General features: G+C 38.6%; 1 protein-coding gene across 8 annotated transcripts in view; it reads left to right on the forward strand.

Annotated features, from left to right (window-relative positions):
• The window catches only part of LOC139948061 (DENN domain-containing protein 1B-like), a 45,527-nt gene that overhangs the window by 13,725 nt on the left and 13,349 nt on the right, over positions 1-18,453 (forward strand). Inside the window, exons 9-21 of one of the 8 annotated variants that reach the window (XM_071946068.1) lie at positions 207-255; positions 1,466-1,612; positions 1,909-2,010; positions 2,895-3,020; positions 3,648-3,749; positions 5,539-5,629; positions 6,110-6,216; positions 8,382-8,414; positions 9,065-9,100; positions 10,814-10,873; positions 11,480-11,635; positions 12,887-12,978; positions 15,920-16,100. In XM_071946068.1, coding sequence (XP_071802169.1) covers positions 207-255; positions 1,466-1,612; positions 1,909-2,010; positions 2,895-3,020; positions 3,648-3,749; positions 5,539-5,629; positions 6,110-6,216; positions 8,382-8,414; positions 9,065-9,100; positions 10,814-10,873; positions 11,480-11,635; positions 12,887-12,978; positions 15,920-16,100 — 1,282 coding nt within the window. The remainder of the gene's footprint in view (positions 1-206; positions 256-1,465; positions 1,613-1,908; positions 2,011-2,894; positions 3,021-3,647; positions 3,750-5,538; positions 5,630-6,109; positions 6,217-8,381; positions 8,415-9,064; positions 9,101-10,813; positions 10,874-11,479; positions 11,636-12,886; positions 12,979-15,919; positions 16,101-18,453) is intronic. The other 7 variants (XM_071946070.1, XM_071946072.1, XM_071946071.1 and 4 more) reach the window with 7 other exon arrangements.

The following is an 18,453-nucleotide window of genomic DNA, read 5'->3' on the forward strand; positions in this document are numbered from 1 at the left end:
TTCTCGTTAACGAGAATTTATATTGTTTTGCTGTTTTCTCAAAAAGTAAAGCATTTCATGGAATAATATTTCAAGAGAAGTCTTTCACCATTGCCTTCTATAAACCCTGTAAGTTATGTGTAAATCGGTGAACTTTTTTTTTTTTTCTGAACCGAAAGGGTCCAATGGCTTTAACTACTATCGATTGTTTCTTTCTCATTTTACAGTCTTCTAAACGAAAGGAGGGTCTTAGTTACTTCAGAAAAGCTGAGTAGGGTAAGAACACTCCCCCCCCTGTTTTCTTTAGAATTAGATCAGGATAAAGAAATATTATATTTGGTTTTACCCTTCTTGAGTCTTGAGTAGTTTAATCCCTAAACAGCTCACGTAGGAAGCTAAACTGGGATGGTGCGTTGGTGGCGCCATTGGTCGACGGTGCAAGGTGCGAAGAAAATAAATAATAAAAAGGAAACAAAAAGGTTGTGCACTATTTACATTGTGCAAGACTGGATTCCTCCATGGTTTACAGCATCCTAGAGCCAGCCAGAGGTCGTAGGACTCTAATTGCTGGCAGGGCAACCTGTTGGAATGCTGGGATGGATGGCGCATAGACTGCTGTAGAGGGTAGATGATTCCAGATCCTAACTGTTCTTGGGTAGAATGAAAATTTGTATTGGTCGTTAGAGGCATCTGGTATGGTGTATTTGAGAGTGTGATCCTGTCTGGCGATGTATGTAGCTGGCTTGATAGATGATGGCATTTGGATGTTGACCGATGTGAGTGAAGCACCTTGTAATTTCAAACTGCCAGGCGATCTAAGTGGTCCAGTTGGTAAGACATTGGGTAAGAACACTCCCCTATGTCATGGTTTACAAGGTGCTGGTGGCACAATATGCAGCCAATCAAACCAGGAATACCTGGACGAACCCCTTCTCTTTAAAGGCAATGGACACTATTGGTAATTGTCAAAGACCAGTCTTCTCACTTGTTGTATCTAAACATATGCATTAAATAACAAACCTGTGAAAAATCTGAGCTCAATCGATCATCAAACTTCCGAGATAAAAATGAAAGAAAAAATACCCTTGTCACACAAAGTTGTGTGCGTTTAGATAGTTGATTTCGAGACCTCAAGTTCTAAATTTGAGGTCTCGTAATCAAATTCGTGGAAAATTACTTCTCTCTCGAAAACTATGGCACTTCAGAGGGAGCCATTTCTCACAATGTTTTATACCATCAACCTCTCCCCATTACTGGTCACCAAGAAAAGTTTTATGCTAATAATTATTTTGATTGATTACCAATAGTGTCCACTGCCTTTAAGAAAAGTGCTCATTAATGTGCATTACACAATTCACAGGACCTACGAAATCCACTCCAGGGCAGTAGAATAAACGGCAAGACAAGTTCTCAATGAATAATCTACACTGCAACTAGGTATTGCAAACTGAATATATACATTTTCATTTTGTGTTTTTATTTTCAGTTAGCAGCGATAGTTCATGGATCTGCGTCCTTACTTTACCCCCTCTATTGGCAGCATATCTACATTCCAGTCATGCCGGCTCATCTCATCGATTACTGTTGCGCTCCGATGCCGTTCTTCGTTGGTGTTCATTCCTCGTTCATGCCGGTAAATTTACCTTTTTTTCACCTCATAGATATGTTTTAACATATTTAACAAACATTTGAGATTTTGAATTGAAACATAAAGGAACATTATTTTCTTGTCCAGCTCCCACAAGTTAATTTCATTTTAGATATTTTCTTCTTGTAGCCTCTGACCAAGAGTGGCTTTTAGCCTTGTTTGGGGCAAACTTTCATGGACAAAAATAAAGAGAAAAAAATGCATGGAAAAAAGATGAAGTGGAAAACAACTCTTTGGATGACCAGACATTGAACTTGAGGATGCATTTGTTTGTCTTGCAGCAAGTGCGCAGGATGGCGCTGGATGAGGTGGTTATACTCAACGCAGACACCAACAAGATTGAGACGCCATTTGACGATCTTCAAGCATTCCCCTCAGAAGCTGTGAGTTGTCTTCCATGTCTTTTTTTTTCTTCTTAAAGAAATCATCATTATTTCTCATTACAAGGGAAAGTACATCATTTAAATATTAATTTAACCAGTTGACACTGGTTGATTCCAAATTTTTAGAAAGGATGGAGAATTCAATTTTGTGGTATACTCATTTTCCAAATGATGCAGTCCTCATGTGAGTGGACAAACAATTACTAGAAAGTTGCTAAAAGTCTTTAGCCTCACATTAAAATGGTGTAAACTGCCATCATATTCAATACTCCCCCAGTGCAATATTTTGTCAAAATTCTAAACATTTGATTACATATTGCCATTTTTTTTCCAATTTCTGTTTTCGCAGTACTTTCCCAAGGTCTGCGAAACGAAAACAAACCACAGGCATGTTACTTTTTTTTTCACAGTACTTAGTATACAGTGCTTACACACATGGGTGTATGACAGTGATGAGATTGTTAAGACTTTTGGTTGGCTGAATTCAGACTTTTTATGTCGGCCTGGTGAAGAAAATCAGATTATTTTTTTTCCCCTTAAATAAAGAAATCCTGCTCATTGGTGTACTTCTCTAGTGCTTTGGATACTGTTTCCAAAAGCGCCTTTGAAGTTATAACCGCAGGGATTACCAAACGGTAGAAATGACATCATTACAACATACCTTTGAACTTGTATCCAAGTTTCAGACTTTTTCGTTAGTAATGTCTCTCACCCCTGGTGTATGGGCAACAAATAATATTGTTATCTCCAAGAAATGTTTACATAACTTCTTAAACATTTTGAGCTATAAGCTCTTGTGGATTTCTACCCTGAATGTCATCCCTGAGGTGTTAAGGCCTGTTTGAACTTCATGAGATGAAAAACTAAACTTTCTTTGTTCTCAGGTGAGTGAGTTGAAGAAGAATCTAAAGAATGAAAACCTCTTCTATGGAGACGGAGTAGCCAGGTCCTTTCTCAAGACGCTTGTTTATCTACTAGGAGGATACAGGGAAGCAGTCAGGATCAAGACTGTAAGTTATACATCTTGAGAAATGCCTACAAGATATGTTTCTCATTCCATTTTTTAAGATATGTTCGGTTGATTTTCATGATTCAAAGTTGCTTTCATAGAAACATTAACACTTTATTCCCAATACTTATAAACAAGAGCTGCAGTTTAAGAGGAACAATGTATATATACCTTAATAGCATTAAAGACAGTGGACACTTTTGGTAATTGTCAAAGACCAGTCTTCTCACTTGGTGTATCTCAACATATGTATAGAATAAAAAACCTGTGAAAATTTGAGCACAATTGGTCGTCGAAGTTGCGAGGTAATAATGAAAGAAAAAAACACCCTTGTCACCAGAGTTGTGTGCTTTCAGATGCTTAATTTCGAGACCTCAAGTTCTAAATCTGAGGCCTGGAAATCAAATTCGTGGAAAATTACTTCTTTCTCCAAAACTACGTTACTTCAGAGGGAGCTGTTTCTCACAATGATTTATACTATCACCAGCTCCCCTTTACTTATTACCATTTAAGGTTTTATGCTAATCATTATTTTGGGTAATTACTAATAGTGTCCACTGCCTTTAAGGAATGATTTCTAGAGGTAGATTATTGATTATGATTTTGTTATTATTGTTGTTGTTTGTAGGGCACTGAGATCGGTTTTGATCCGGAGGTGTTTGTACAATGTAGATCACGCAACATGCAGCCATTCTTAGAGAAATTATTACAATTGCAACATTTCACTCAGGTAAGATAAATCTGTCTCACTCCCTCAGTCGACCCAAGTTGTTGCGTTGGAGCATGTTCGAGTCGGGCTCTATGTCTGACATGCCACACAACGCTATCCTGCATACAGCTGATTAGCTCCTCCTTGTTAACTTCTCCTGCTCTTCAAACAGAGTCTTTAGCATGGTTTTGGTGGGTCTTTCGGGGCTGTGTATGCCGTGAGTGGGCTCCCACACGATGACTTTATTGGCTGGAAGCTCCTACGGCGCTCCTTGATCTTCTGACTCAGGGGGGGGGGGATGTTGCTATAGAGAAGTCTGTCTGTTTCAATTCAAAGAGAACTATGAGACCCAATTTATGTAGCACCTTCAACGAGTTTACAATTTGCTGCTGCGTATTCATCGGCTACTGCTAAAAACACCTGGCAAACCACTTCTTTTTGCGATTAAGGCCGTGTCCGAATTGGCGACTTCCGCTACAGCTACGGCTAGATCAGCGTGTCTGTCAGTGTTGAAGAATAGCAGACGCGCGCGCCCTAGCCGAAGCTGTAGCCGAAGTCGCAAATTCGGACACGGCCTTAGTGTAACTGGGGTTTCTGAAGCACAATCAGATCATTGGAAATCCCGAAGTCTTATAATAATATCGAAGTCTTATAATATAGCGCACATATCTACCAAACTAGGTACTCAAGGCGCTGAGTGAGTATATACAAACTTTCAGAAAGATATTGCAGTGATGAATTCTGAGACCCAATTATGTAGCACTTAAAAGGGTTTACAAGGTGCTACGGCGCATGAAGCAGCCACAACCAGGAACACCGGGGCGAACCCCTTCTCTTTTCGATAAGTGCACTGGGTTCTTTTACATGTGTTACACAACACATGGGACCAACGGCTTTACGTCCCATCCGAAGGACGAAGCAATGGTAAAGTGTCTTACTTAAGGACACAAGTGTGCCTGATTGAATTGGGTTCTTTTTTTGTCCTGACTGGGACTCAAACCCACACTCTGCTGATCAGAAACAACAGAGCTTGATGTTTTTAACCGCTTGGCCACGACAAACCATAACAAACGTTTTCCTGTTACCATTTCCTGCTGTCAGTGTGGGATCATTTCAGAAAATACAACCTGTTTTTCCAGCCATGAGTTGTTTTTTCATTGTTAAAAGTTTCTTTTACACACCCATATACAGACACTTTCTATAGACATTTACAGATTTTAAAAAGGCTAGTATTTTTTTTCAAGAGTGGGATTCTGAAGCCAATCAAACTGTTTGAAATCCGCTATATAATCCGCCTATCATTGACCTACGCCTGGTTGAACAGAAGACATCCAAGAGAGATTAAAGGAACACGTTGCCTGGGATCGGACGAGTTGGTCTTTGGAAAGCGTTTGTAACTGTTTTTTATCAAATGCATATGGTTGGAAAGATGTTTTAAAAGTAGAATACAATGATCCGCACAAATTTGCCTTGAAATTGCGTGGTTTTCCTTTAACTGTGCAAACTAACACGGTCGGCCATTTATGGGAGTCAAAAATTTGACTCTCATAAATGGCTGACCGTGTTAGTCGACGAGGTAAACGGAAAACCGTGCAATTTAGAGGCATGTTTGTGTGAATCTTTGTATTCTACTTTCTCAACATCTTTCTAGCCATATGCATTTTATACCAAACGGTTACAAACGCTTTTCAAAGACCAACTCGACCGATCTAAGGCAACATGTTCCTTTAAAAGGCCTCATGATAATTTGTCTTTACAAAATCTGTGTGTTGTTTTTGACTGGTTTATTTCTTTTTGACTGGAATGTTAGTTTATAGATGCGAGAGTGCAGCTGATCAAATCAGGGATGCCCATCAATGATCTCTTCGAGGAGGAATTGGAGATTGCTAAGCAAGACGGAAGTAAGTATCATGATCAGGGTTGAATTGCATAAAGCTGGGGCCAATTTCATAGAGCTACGAAAATAGCTCGCTTGTTTTACACATGTTACTGGCCAAAATTTCATGCCACATACATTGCTTATGACTATTATTTAGTTGTTGTTTACTTAGCATAACAAGTAAGTGGAGTCTTGGCCGGTAATCTGATTTTACTAAGCAATGAATTTTTTGCTTAAGCAAAATTTTTTGCTTAAGCAGCTCTATGAAATTGGGCCCTGGCTAAGCACAGACAAATCTTGCTCAGCAGAAATGGGTTACCAGCCAAGATACCATGTAATGTATACTGTTTGACTACTCTGGTTCCCCGTTATTTTTTTTGCTTAGCGAAAAGCATTTGTATAGTAACATCCTAAAAAGTTTAACAAGTTCTTGAGAAGGACGCTGGACGATTTGGGTCAAGACAAACTAGTTCGGTGTTTTTTTTTCCTCTGTTTAAAATAGGTCTCTCCAGCAAGAATTTGAAGGAGACGTTGAGGATGCATCTTATATCGGCCAGAACCGACGGCAAAAAAATGTTTAAAGATGCTCAGAAAAAGGTACAACAGAGGGTGAGGTTTCTTTCTGCTTTCTTATCCATCATATTTCGTCTCTTATTACATATAACAATATGCTCTTATTTTCATGAGGAATTGCTTGTAGCCATTTCTTTAATTTGAATTTCTGGGGCCTCAGATTGTGTCAATGTTGACGGCTGCTTGGAGAGAAAATAGAGGCATACTAATTTTCAAAAACGTTTTTCAAAAGTTTTGCATGTTTTTTTTCCTAAAGATTGGTGCCATATTGCGCATTAATTATTGTGTAAAAGTCTGTACATCATAATTTGTATGCATATTTTTATTTAATTTATAATTATGCTTACTGCATGCATGTCAGCTAAATATGCATGAAGAAAGGGCCAAGAGCACGAAGCTGCTGCCCAAGCATTGCATACCAACATTAACTTAATAGCATAACAAAGGCCCTATTTCGAAGAGCAATTTCAAAATCATGGCTTAAAGGCAGTGGACACTATTGGTAATTACTCAAAATAATTATAAGCATAAAAACTTACTTGGTGATGAGTAATGGGGAGAGGTTGATGGTATAAAACATTGTGAGAAACGGCTCCCTCTGAAGTGACCTAGTTTTCGAGAAAGAAGTAATTTTCCACGAACTTGATTTTGAGACCTCATATTTAGAATTTGGGGTCTCGAAATCAACCATCTAAACGCACACAACTTTGTGTGACAAGGATGTTTTTTCTTTCATTATAATCTCACAACTTCGACGACTGATTGAGCTCAAATTTTCACAGGTTTTGTTGTTGTTGCATATGTTGAGATACACTAACTGTGAAGGCTACAAATGTAGTCTTTGACAATTACAATTTTGTCCAGTGTCTTTAAGCCTTGGATTCTTTCGGGTAAAATAACAGAGCAAAGGGATAACTCAACCGCTTGAAGTCCAGTGCGAACAGCACAGGGAACCTTCACCCAGGTAACTTAAAGGAACACGTTGCCTTGGATCGGACGAGTTGGTCAAAACAAAAGCGTTTGTAACCGTTTTTTATATAATGCATATGGTTGGAAAGATGTTTTAAAAGTAGAATACAATGATCCACACAAGTTGGCCTCGAAATTGCGTGGTTTTCCTTCTACTGTGCGAACTAACACGGTCAGCCATTTATGGGAGTCAAAATTTTGACCCCCAGAAATGGCCGACGTGTTAGTCGACAAGGTAAAGGGAAAACCACGCAATTTCGAGGCATGTTTGTGTGCATCATTGTATTCTACTTTTACATCTTTCCAGCCATATGCATTTTATAAAAAACGGTTACAAACACTTTCCAAAGACCAACTCGACCGATCCAAGGCAATGTGTTCCTTTAACGGGTAGTTTAAATTCGTTTTGCAACTGGGTTATGCACTTCACCCAAAGTAATTTGCTATGCAGTAGGTTTCTGCTGGAAGAAGTGAAATTTAACCCCGGGGTTACCAGGCAAAACTGTCATGCAGTGAACCATGCTGTGGGGTGAGTTCTTCTGAGACTTCCTCTTTTGTTAGCAAAGTGTTGGCATCAACCTTTTTCGCAAATACCCATTGTGCAAGCGCTAACTGAATGAGGTGCATGCTGGTCTAGCTAGAGATCACTAGCTAGACCAGCATGCACCTCATTTCATGCCCAAATGCACGCACACAGAGTATTTGCGATAAGGTATTTGTTGGCTTTATGGTGTTGGGCTTGGTTGCACTTGTATGATGTGACATGTAATGCTGCTTTTGTTGCGATTGGCTGTGTCCTTTTATTTGAACATTTTTCCATATTAATTTTTAAACCCGTCTTAATGTCACTTTTGTAACCCCCTTCCTCGCCCCTCTTCCCGACCTCCTTCATTATCTCTGCCTTAACTTTCTCCCCAAATTAATTGTGAATTCGTATCTCGCCCTTGCCCTTCCCCAACAAACCTACCCCCCCCCCAAACCATAAACCTCTTCCCCTGCCATTACCCCATACTTAATCCCTTCCCTTACTCCTGCCTACCCCATCCCCAACCCCTCTCATCCTTTCACTTGACCCTTTTCTTATCCCTACCCTTCTTCTGCCTTATCTATTCCCTTATCCCCACCCAACCCCTTTCCTTGCCCCTACCTTACCCCCTCATAATCGGTATCCCGCCCTCGCCCCATCTTCCCCTCCAAACTTACCCCTCCCCTCTTCCCCACGGTACCAACAGATGATACAAGCCCATGGTTCAATAAGACCAAAGGTAGGTAAACTCCTTCAGTCTTGCTTTCTAACATCCAGTCAATGCCTCACTCACTCAGCTGTAGCCACATCATTCTCATCAAGTCATTGTGTCAAGTGTACAGACATACTTGTTTTGAAATGAGATTTATTAACGCACAAAGCCGGACGGCCACTTTAAGGTGAGAGCTACACTTGGCTGATTTGGGCTATCTACCAAAATCGTCGAAATTGCCACCGTCATCTCTGGCATGTTCCCTGTGTGCAATAACATTAACCAGTACTAACTCTTGCTTTACCAGAGGGGATCCGACTATGCAAGAAATACATGTTGTTAATGACCTGATGTTTTGACCTTAGGGTTGATGCTAGGATCAGAACGTCAGGCCAATTTTTAAATATTTTTTTTTTTGCAATTACAAACTTGCGATAATGTAATTGTTATTCTATGAGATTTCCTGAAACTTTCATAAATATTTAGACAAAGATAACAGTTAATACCTTTTTGTAAAGACCTCTTCTTGGAGGATTTCACTGTTTGCCGTTTGTTTTTAACCATGTCATTATTTGACCACTTTCTCTCATTTTTGTCACTCCTCTTTCTTTGCACTCATCTTCACCGTGTGTCTCCATCCCTTTTCCATTTCTCTGACGTGTCATCCTCTCTCCCAGGCTAATCCTGCGGCAATGAAACAGAAGCTGAAGGAGGTAAAAGGAAATGTTACAACTTAACTTATTAGCGTCACTTAAAGGCACTGGATACCTTTGGTAATTGTCAAAGACTAGTATTCTCACTTGGTGTATCCCAACATATGCATAATATAACAAATCTGTGAAAATTTTGACTCAATTGGTCATCGAAATTGCAAGAGAATAATGAAAGAAAAAAACACCCTTGTTGCACAAATTTGTGTTTTTTACATGCCTAATAAAAGGCTTCAGAAGTCTTTTAATATTTGAGTGAGAAATTACATCTTTCTCAACAAGTTTGTTACTTCAATGGGAGCTGTTTCTCACAATGTTTTTGCTATCAACAGCTCTCCATTGCTTGTTAACAAAGTAAGGTTTTATGCTAATAATTATTTTGAGTAATTACCAACAGTGTCCAATGCCTTTAATGGTGTTTACTCCTCGTTTATTATCCACAAGGTAGTATGCTAATCATTAGTTGGTAGTCAATGCAGGTAGAAAAAGGGATTAGTTTTTATCTTTGCTGAGTTATTGTGTTTATGTATAAATAAATTCTGTTTAGCACCTCTGGCTAAATGTATTAACAAAATAGTTAGACCACCAACGTTACAGCTAGATAGCTCAGTTGGTTAAGCACTGACGCGTTAATATGGAGGTGGTATGATCAAGTCCCCAAACCAATCTGTGAGCCTACCTTTAGAACACGTTAATGTGTGGGTACAACTCTTATAACATTCTTTATCCCCGATATAACATTAACATCTTAACATTTGTTTGTTTGTTATCATTTTTATTATTTTTTTATTGCCAAATATCGCAATATATAATTTTCAAACATACATGCTTTAGGTACAATGGGTGATAAGTGGAAGACACCAGGAAAAAGGCTTTTACAGGTCCTGGGGCCAATTTCACAAAGAGCTAAGATTGATCTTTACTGCAAATCAATCGTAGTTGCTAAGTAAAGTATGATGTCACAGTACAAATCACTATGGTGATACTAAAAATTTGTCTTGCGATGAATTTTATTGCTTTGTGAAATCGGCCCCTGGTCCTTCAATCTGTATCGTTCTCCTTCATTTCTTCAGTAGTACAGTAGTCTTTCATCAATCCATTCATGAAACATTTAAAAGCAGAACTCACCGATCCATCAACTTATTCATATTTCTGAGTTTGTTTTGGAATGGGCTTTGAATTTGAAACCCAAATTTGCTTCCTTGTCTTCTCACCATTTGGTTCTTGGCTCATGTAGTGATTAAGTTCCCTTTTCTGAGAGTCCTTGGCTTCACAACCCGATTAATAAATGAAATGTTTCCACATCCAGTTTCTTTAGGTGCAGCGACCACCATCGTTTATTCATGTTTTTGAATGGAGAGAGTCTATACAGACCAAACCTAGCGATGGCAGTTAATATTTTATTGGTCTGGGGACCTAGGTGTCTGTGTTAGAATTTCTTCACGGATGTTGATTTAGATTGTTATGGGACTTGATGAAGAATCTTCCTCCATTTTTGATGGGAGTTTTGCTTTTGTTTGTCGAGTGCTTCGGAGCTGACTTCATACACCAAGATTTTAAAACCTTATGTATTGTAGAATGCAAGATGTTTTTCAAGAGGGGTAGACGGGTTTTTGTTAAAGTATTGTATCATCTTTTGTACCCCACCTGCAGGAAACAGAATGTCTAATATTATTCCTTGATTGTCGATTCCTTGTTTTTTTGTTACTTCCCCAGACTCGGGACTTTGCCAACAAGCAGTTGAGTGGCATGAAGACTAAACTCATCAAGGGCAAGGTTTGGTTTAACCCTCCTACTGTTTGACCATTCAATATCGTCCAATGTGGTTTTGAATAATAGTTTATTCTTATTTATTTGAAATGAGAAAATAGAAACAGCTGTTCCAAACTACTAACCAACCAAAAGGACCAATGGTATGAATGCAAAAAAAATAGTTAATGGCCTGACGTTTCGACCCTAGCAGAGTCTTTTTCTAACGCTGTTTGAGTTTATAACACACCTCTTGCTGGTTCTGTATTCTGGTTGGCTGAACACAGTCAAACTGAAACACCCATATAAGCAGCCATTGTAAAGTAGGGACTGATTACTTGTGAGATTACGGTCCTAGGCAGGATTGGAACCAGAGCCCACAGGGATGGAAGACTTGGCAAGATAACCGCTTCGGCCAAGTTGTTCCCCTTGATAGTGCAGTTTCTATATAGTTTAAACCAACGGTTGTTTTCAGAACCACCCCAACTCATTAGAGATGGTCATTACATGGTTTTACCGCAAACCTTTCTATATCTTATTTCCACCATGCAAAATTTTAAATCCTACTAATGCACAGTTTTCTGGAAAAATGGTAGAAATAACGCTGATTTTTGTTTTCTCAAATCATTGAAGGAAACTGAAGATCTTGACCTGCAGTCTAAGACCAACCACCGTCACACCACCTACCTAGACATCTCGTTACCTCTCCCTGCGTCTAGCGCACCTACGTCACCCTCGGTCAGCCCCAATCAAAGCCCACTCAGTATCAGAAGTCTGGATGTAAGGAGGGTAAGTCATACCAAATCTTTAGGAGTTAAAAAGGCACTGGACGCTGTTGGTTATTGTCAAAGACCAGTATTCTCACTTGGTGTATCTCAACATACGCATAAAATAACAAACCTGTGAAAATTTGAGCCCAATTGGTCGTCGAAGTTGCAAGATACTAATCAAAGAAAAAACACCCTTGTCACACAAAGTTGTGTGCTTTCAGATGCTTGATTTCGGGACCTCGAAATCTAATTCTGAGGTCTCGAAATCAAATTTGTGGAAAAATTACTTCTTTCTCGAAAACTTCGTTACTTCAGAGGGAGCTGTTTCTCACAATGTTTTATACTATTAACAGCTCCTCATTGCTTGTTACCAAGTAAGGTTTTATGGTAAAACAAAATTTGAGTAATTTCCAATATTTTCCACTGCCTTTAAGTATACTTAATTGTTTAACAGAACTGGCAAGTGTTTTATCAGACTCCAAGTCAACATTTCAAAATGTTTTTCTGTGTCGCAATATTTTTACACTGTGAGGGAAGTTTATTCATCATTGTTATTAAGCAATATTGAATTAAAAAACACAAGACCAACTTTACTGGCTCGACACTACTGGCATTGGGCCTACAGTCTAGTGTTAAATTAGAGCCCTGATTATTACATGTACTGTATGTGTTAACAAATAGGAGGGGGGTTTCACCATGTTGCATATTGAGCACCCAATGGTCAATATGTGGGCAGAGGACATTGACCCCAAATTGGTGGGAATGGCAGGCGTGCATTGTTCCGGAGGTGTCCTTTGTGGCAGGCTTGTGCATACACCGTGTACAAATTACACAGGCATGCAACTCTTCTGCGTTTCCGCAGAATTCCACATCTTTTGTTTTTTTGTTAGCCTAATATATGCCTGGCAACAACAGTGTACAACTACAATCATGTCAAACAAGCCTAGTACATGCTTACGATGCACCCAAGAGCATAATAAACCTCATCATTTTCTAGGTGGGTATCATATCCCGTGGTGTTTTGGCTGCCTGGCTCCGCACTTGCGTTGTGCCTTTGAAAATTGTCCTTTTTTTTTTTTTTTCGACGGGCAGTTGCATGCCTGAATTTACCAGCAGGAAGAGAAGACACTGTGCCTCTTTCAATAACTCTGTCATTTGAAAGAAAAACAAAAGGGCTGGAAAAATAAAATAAAGGGTCTTGGTGTTTTGCAAAACAAACAAAAAATTTACATTGCAAATATTTAAATGTAATTTTGTTTTCCTTGAACAGAAAACAACGAGCGTGAAATCTTCGGAGGGTTATTCCAGTCGACCTATGACTATGGCTGGAATACCGATCCCAAATCGCAAACTGTCAGATGAGTACGTCTTATTTTTATATTATCTACCCCAAAAATTGTTCTCAGTTGGTCATCAAAGTTGCAAGAAAATAGTTAAAGGAGCACGTTGCCTTGGATCGGACGACTTGGTCTATACAAAGCGTTGTAACCGTTTTTTTAAATATAAAATGCATATGGTTAGAAAGATGTTTTAAAAATAAAATACAATGATCCACACAGGTTTGCCTCGAAAATGCGTGATTTTCCTGTGGGAACTAACACGGTCGGCCATTTGTGGGAGTAAAAAATTTGGCTCTTATAAATGTTCGACCGTGTTAGTCCACGAGTGTGGATCATTGTATTCTACTTTTACAACGTCTTTCTACCCATATGCATTTCATAACAAACGATTACAAATGCTTTTCAAAGACCAACTTGACCGATCCAAGGCAATGTATTCCTTTAAAGGAAAAACATACTTAGTGCTACAATTTGTGTGCTTTCAGATGCCTAAAAAAGGCTTCAAGCCTGAAGTCTTTTGATATTTGAGTGAAAAATTACCTCTTTCTTAAAACTAACATTACTTCAGAGGGATGTTTTATACTATCAACAGCTATTATGCGTACAATTATTTTTAGTAATTACCAATAGTGTCAAGAGCCTTTAAAGGATTGGGTGTAAATTTCCTTTAAGCCAATCCAGGATTTCAGAAATTTAGTCGCCTTAAGATTTATCTCATTAGCATGTTTGTTTATCACCACCACCTTGGAAAGTGAAAAACTCGTTAAGATTTTTAATGAAACCCATTTAAACTAATTACTGAGCTATGCTAACTCAAATCACACGGGACATGAGGACGTATTTAAATTCAAATCTTTGTTTGGTTTGTGTGTTTTTACTAATAAATAAACTGAAGGTCTCCGAATTTAAAGCAATCAGTGAGGATGGTGTTAGGGCTGTCAATTGTTCTCAACGAGGACAAATTTATAACGACCTCTTTAAAAAATAATGGAATTTCTTATTAGCATGTGTACCGGATATGTAACAAAGAGAACCGCTTTGTTGTTTACCCCCGTTAACGAGTTTGTTAATTATGCAAATCAGCTTGAGAAGGGAAAACTGTTAAAGACTTCTTGTCTCCAAGGAGTGGCTCGTTAATAAAAACTAATTACCGAACGTCGCTTATTCACGTCTCATGGGGACATCAGGTTTTTTTATTATTCAGACGTCTTTATGATTAAAGATGCTATGTCAGATTTTTGGCCCCAAACATTAAAAAAAAAAAAAAAAATACCTATTGCATTTTAAATCAAAATTTTTGGGTCAAATCGGCCAAAAATCTGACATAGCATCTTTAATGTGTTTGAACAAGTGCCTGCTTGAAGGCCTTTGAAGCCACTGATTTTTATTTTATTTTATTTTTAGAAGCTCATATAATTGTATACTGGTTCTGTACACTTTTGTCAATGCTTCCGGGTTATTTGTTTTTTAAGGGTGGGCGGGGTTTAGGGCAAGAAACATAAGTTGTTCACACTTGCATGAAAAAATACTGAGCGCTTTGATAAAGAGTGTGATAAGCCCTATATAAAAACAAAGTATTTATATTATTTTTGATTAGTACAAGCTGCAAGGAAAAAAAAACGAATTTTATGATAAGAATCCCAAGTGCTTTTACAATCAGAAAGATGAGTATTACATCTGTGGCTAGGATGTTTCAGAAATATAATGGGGTTACGGCGGGGGGGGGGGGGGGGGGGGGGGGGTGGAGATTGGACAGGGGGTTCTAGGGTACTTATGTGATTGTTCACCGTGACAGGTTTGTTTCGATGTAGAAGTAATCTTATAAATGGGGTAGTAAGTGCAGTGTCCTATTTTAAAGGCAGTGGACACTATTGGTAATTGTCAAAGTCTAGCCTTCACAGTTGGTGTATCTCAACATATGCATAAAATAAGAAACCTGTCACAATTTGAGCTCAATTGGTCGTCAAACTTGCGAGATAATAATGAAAAAAAAAAAAAAAACGCCATTGTCACACGAAGTTGTGTGCGTTTAGATGGTTGATTTCGAGACCTCAATTTCTAAAATCTGAGGGCTCGAAATCAAATTCGTGGAAAATTACTTCTTTCTCGAAAACTATGACACTTCAGAGGGAGCCGTTTCTCACAATGTTTTATACCATCAACCTCTCCCCATTACTCGTCACCAAAAAAGGTTTTATGCCAATAATTATTTTGAGTAATTACCAATAGTGTCCACTGCCTTTAAGCCTTCGGGGGGTTTTGGAGAGAGAGGTTCATGGAACTAGTTTTCGCTTTCCGTAAATGTCTTGTAGAAACGGCTTGTGAAATAGGTTTTCATCCCTAGGGTGCCACTAACTTGATGTTATTACAATAATACATGCGCAAGAAGTAATTTGCCACGAATTTGATTTAGAGACCTCAGATTTAGAACTTGAGGTCTCAAAATCAACCATCTAAACGCACACAACTTTGTGTGACAAGAGTGTTTTCTTCTTTCATTATTATCTGGCAACTTTGATGACCGATTGAGCTCAAATTTTCACAGGTTAGTTATTTTATGCATATATGTTTAGATACACCAACTGTGAAGACTATTTTTTAACAATTACCAATAGTGTCCACTTAGAGCGTCCCCTACCTCAAAAAGGGAATATAATCTCCACCTCAACCTCAACCACAGGGGTTTACACCCATGAGAACTTCCATACAGTCTTGTGACAATGCCTAGAGCAGGCTCGTCAAAAATAATGAAGCCAATCAAAAACTAACTTCACATCAATGAAATTAGTAACAAGAAGTTCCCTCAATGTACTTAGCAAAAGGAACAGTGTGGCTTAAAATGTTTACTAAACCAGAATTCTTTTTACATGACCAGAATCAAAATCATTTAAAACTTCTTCACAAAGTTTTTAAATTTAAGTTAAGTCTGAATTAACCATTATAATTTTCACGTTTTACAACAGCGCAAGTCCGCGTTTACCGCCCAAGAGTAAGACGAGATCATACCAGTCGTTTGATCCCAGCTCCTTGGAGGCAAGCACACAGGAAGAAGAAAACCCACCCTCCGACATGAACCTTCTAGACGATCTCCAGGAGGTGCTGCAAAGCATCTCGAAAGGACAGATCCCATCCACCAAGGACAGGGTAAGAACTCAAACTTTGAGGCTGAGTCACACTGCAGCAAGAGCAAAAACAATAACAATCACCACTCAAAAACCTATTGATTGAATTGCTCCACGCAGAATGTGCCCACGCTTATTCAACCAGTTGTTATACATGTAGATTTCCAACTTAAAGGGTCTATGTACTTTTTGTAGGACAAATAAACACAATGTCCACAGATTTACATTAAACTGACACAGTTTGAAGAACATGACAGTAGAAAGCTTCCTTGAAAATATTACTTGCTGAGGTGTTGTATTTTTTGAGAAATGAGTAAAACAATGTCATGGAAATAATTTTTGTCTCAGTGATCATGAAACAACAATTATTTAAGCATGTAAAAACGTATTTCATGACATTGTTTTACTCTTTTCTCAAAAAGTACAGCACCTCAGCAGGTAATATTTTCAGGGAAGCTTTCTACTATCATTATCTTCATACTGTGTAAGTTTAATGTAAATCTGTGGACACTGTGTTTTGTGTTACAAAAAGTACCCAAATCCTTTAAATAAACAAATGATGCAAGTTTGTCCCAAACAAGGTTTGAAAAAGCAGCTCTTGGTAAAAGAAGACGGTGTTAAAGATAGAAACAACTATCCCGGCCTACAATGTAAACGTTTTTGAAGTTTAAGTTTTTGCAGAGCATGGGTTCTGTAAACAGTTGGGACGACTTGCTCCAACTTTGCCGGTGCCCTCTTACTTTGAGTAAATCCCCAGCAATCAGTGTCCATCATTTCTAGAGATTTCCTGATAATCTGACAACTAGACAGCTCATGATAATCCCCATTCTTTTGAAGAGGAAGTGCTAGATATAAGACCCCTGTCTTTATCTGCAAGGATTATAAAGACAGGCACTGGTCTTACAGGCCCAATGATATAAGTTGAAAAGGCTTGCAATGATGTACATGCTTTCAAATTCTGTGTTGCGATCGGTCTGCTTCGAAGTGATGTAGTTTGTCAGCTACCTACACCACCAGCTGTTAACTGTACTTTTGATCATCTGCTGCTGAGCAACAGAAAAGTAATACAATCATATGATAATATGAGGTTTTTTTCGGAAATGGAAAGTTAGATGATCATATTATTAAGCCCAGTTCTTCTTTCATGCAAATGGGATGCGCATTTTGATGTCACAGGGTTGTTATTGCTGCAAAGTTTCGTAGGGTTTGCCCTCAGGGCAAACTGTTACGAATTATTCGTTACAAATTTGTGACGTCAATTGCGAATTTGTGACGACAATATTCGTATCGATTCGCATTGGACAGGAAGTATGAACCGGGCTTATAATTATAAGTCTTGTTTGTTACTCTATTCTCTCCACTGACCTGTCGGTTATTGCTCCCTAGACTATGTTGTTAATCCCTCCCACAGGATGAATAATCTAGCCAAATTATTGTTGCCTTTGATACCAGGGGCTTAAGATGGATTTCCACAAGCAAAATGTGCATGTAGAAACACCAAATATTATCAGGGAGAAAAAAAAAACGATGGCAAGACGCAAAGGTCATAATGTTCTCTGTTGCGCTTCTTGTAGCAAAAGTGTGATTTAAAAGGAAAACATGTTGTTTAGGGTTTGACTTGTTTTACCAACTATCTATTGTTGACATTCCCCTGGAGGCAAGGCTTTCTTGTTCATCGGTCCTCACTGGCAAACATTTTGGACTTAACTCTGGTTTGGATTGAGACCTTCTTGCTTCCCTGCCGAGCACTTGGGAAGAATATCTTGATCTCTTAAATGTTGATGTTGAATGCATGAATGAAAACTAAGAAGCCATTGTTGCTTTAAAGCATCAAGAGACTGCGTAAGTCGCTGGCGTATTTGAAATTCTTGCTTTGGTCCGGACTATACTGAGATTTCAAGTTGTGCGATTCTGTTGTATTCTAACACTGTTGTTTGACACAGTTTATAATAAAAGTAATAACTAGTTCTTAATAGCGCATTTCACAATAATTTATCAATGCGCTTTTGGTGCCCTGATCTATGGGCCAATAACATTCCTTAAATCTTTCTTAGCTCCCTGGGGAGTATACAGCCATGAGCTGCTGTGGCGCCCCAGTGTTTTTTTAAAACACCATATCAACCTCTACTCTCGCAGGTACCCATTTATACCTGAGTGAAGAAAAGCAATTGTAGTGTTTAAGCATCTTGCTCAAGGACACAAGTGTCATGACCGGGATTCGAAACCACACTCCGATGACTTCAAGGCTTTGGGTACTTTTTGTCACACAGCACAATGTCACAGATTTACATTACAAACTTACACTGTTTGAAGATAATGATAGTAGAGTGCTTACCTTAAAACATAACTTGCTGAGGTGCTGTTGTTTTTGAGAG

This window comes from Asterias amurensis, chromosome 15 (genome assembly GCF_032118995.1).
Source record: "Asterias amurensis chromosome 15, ASM3211899v1".
In the NCBI taxonomy this organism is placed as follows: domain Eukaryota; kingdom Metazoa; phylum Echinodermata; class Asteroidea; order Forcipulatida; family Asteriidae; genus Asterias; species Asterias amurensis.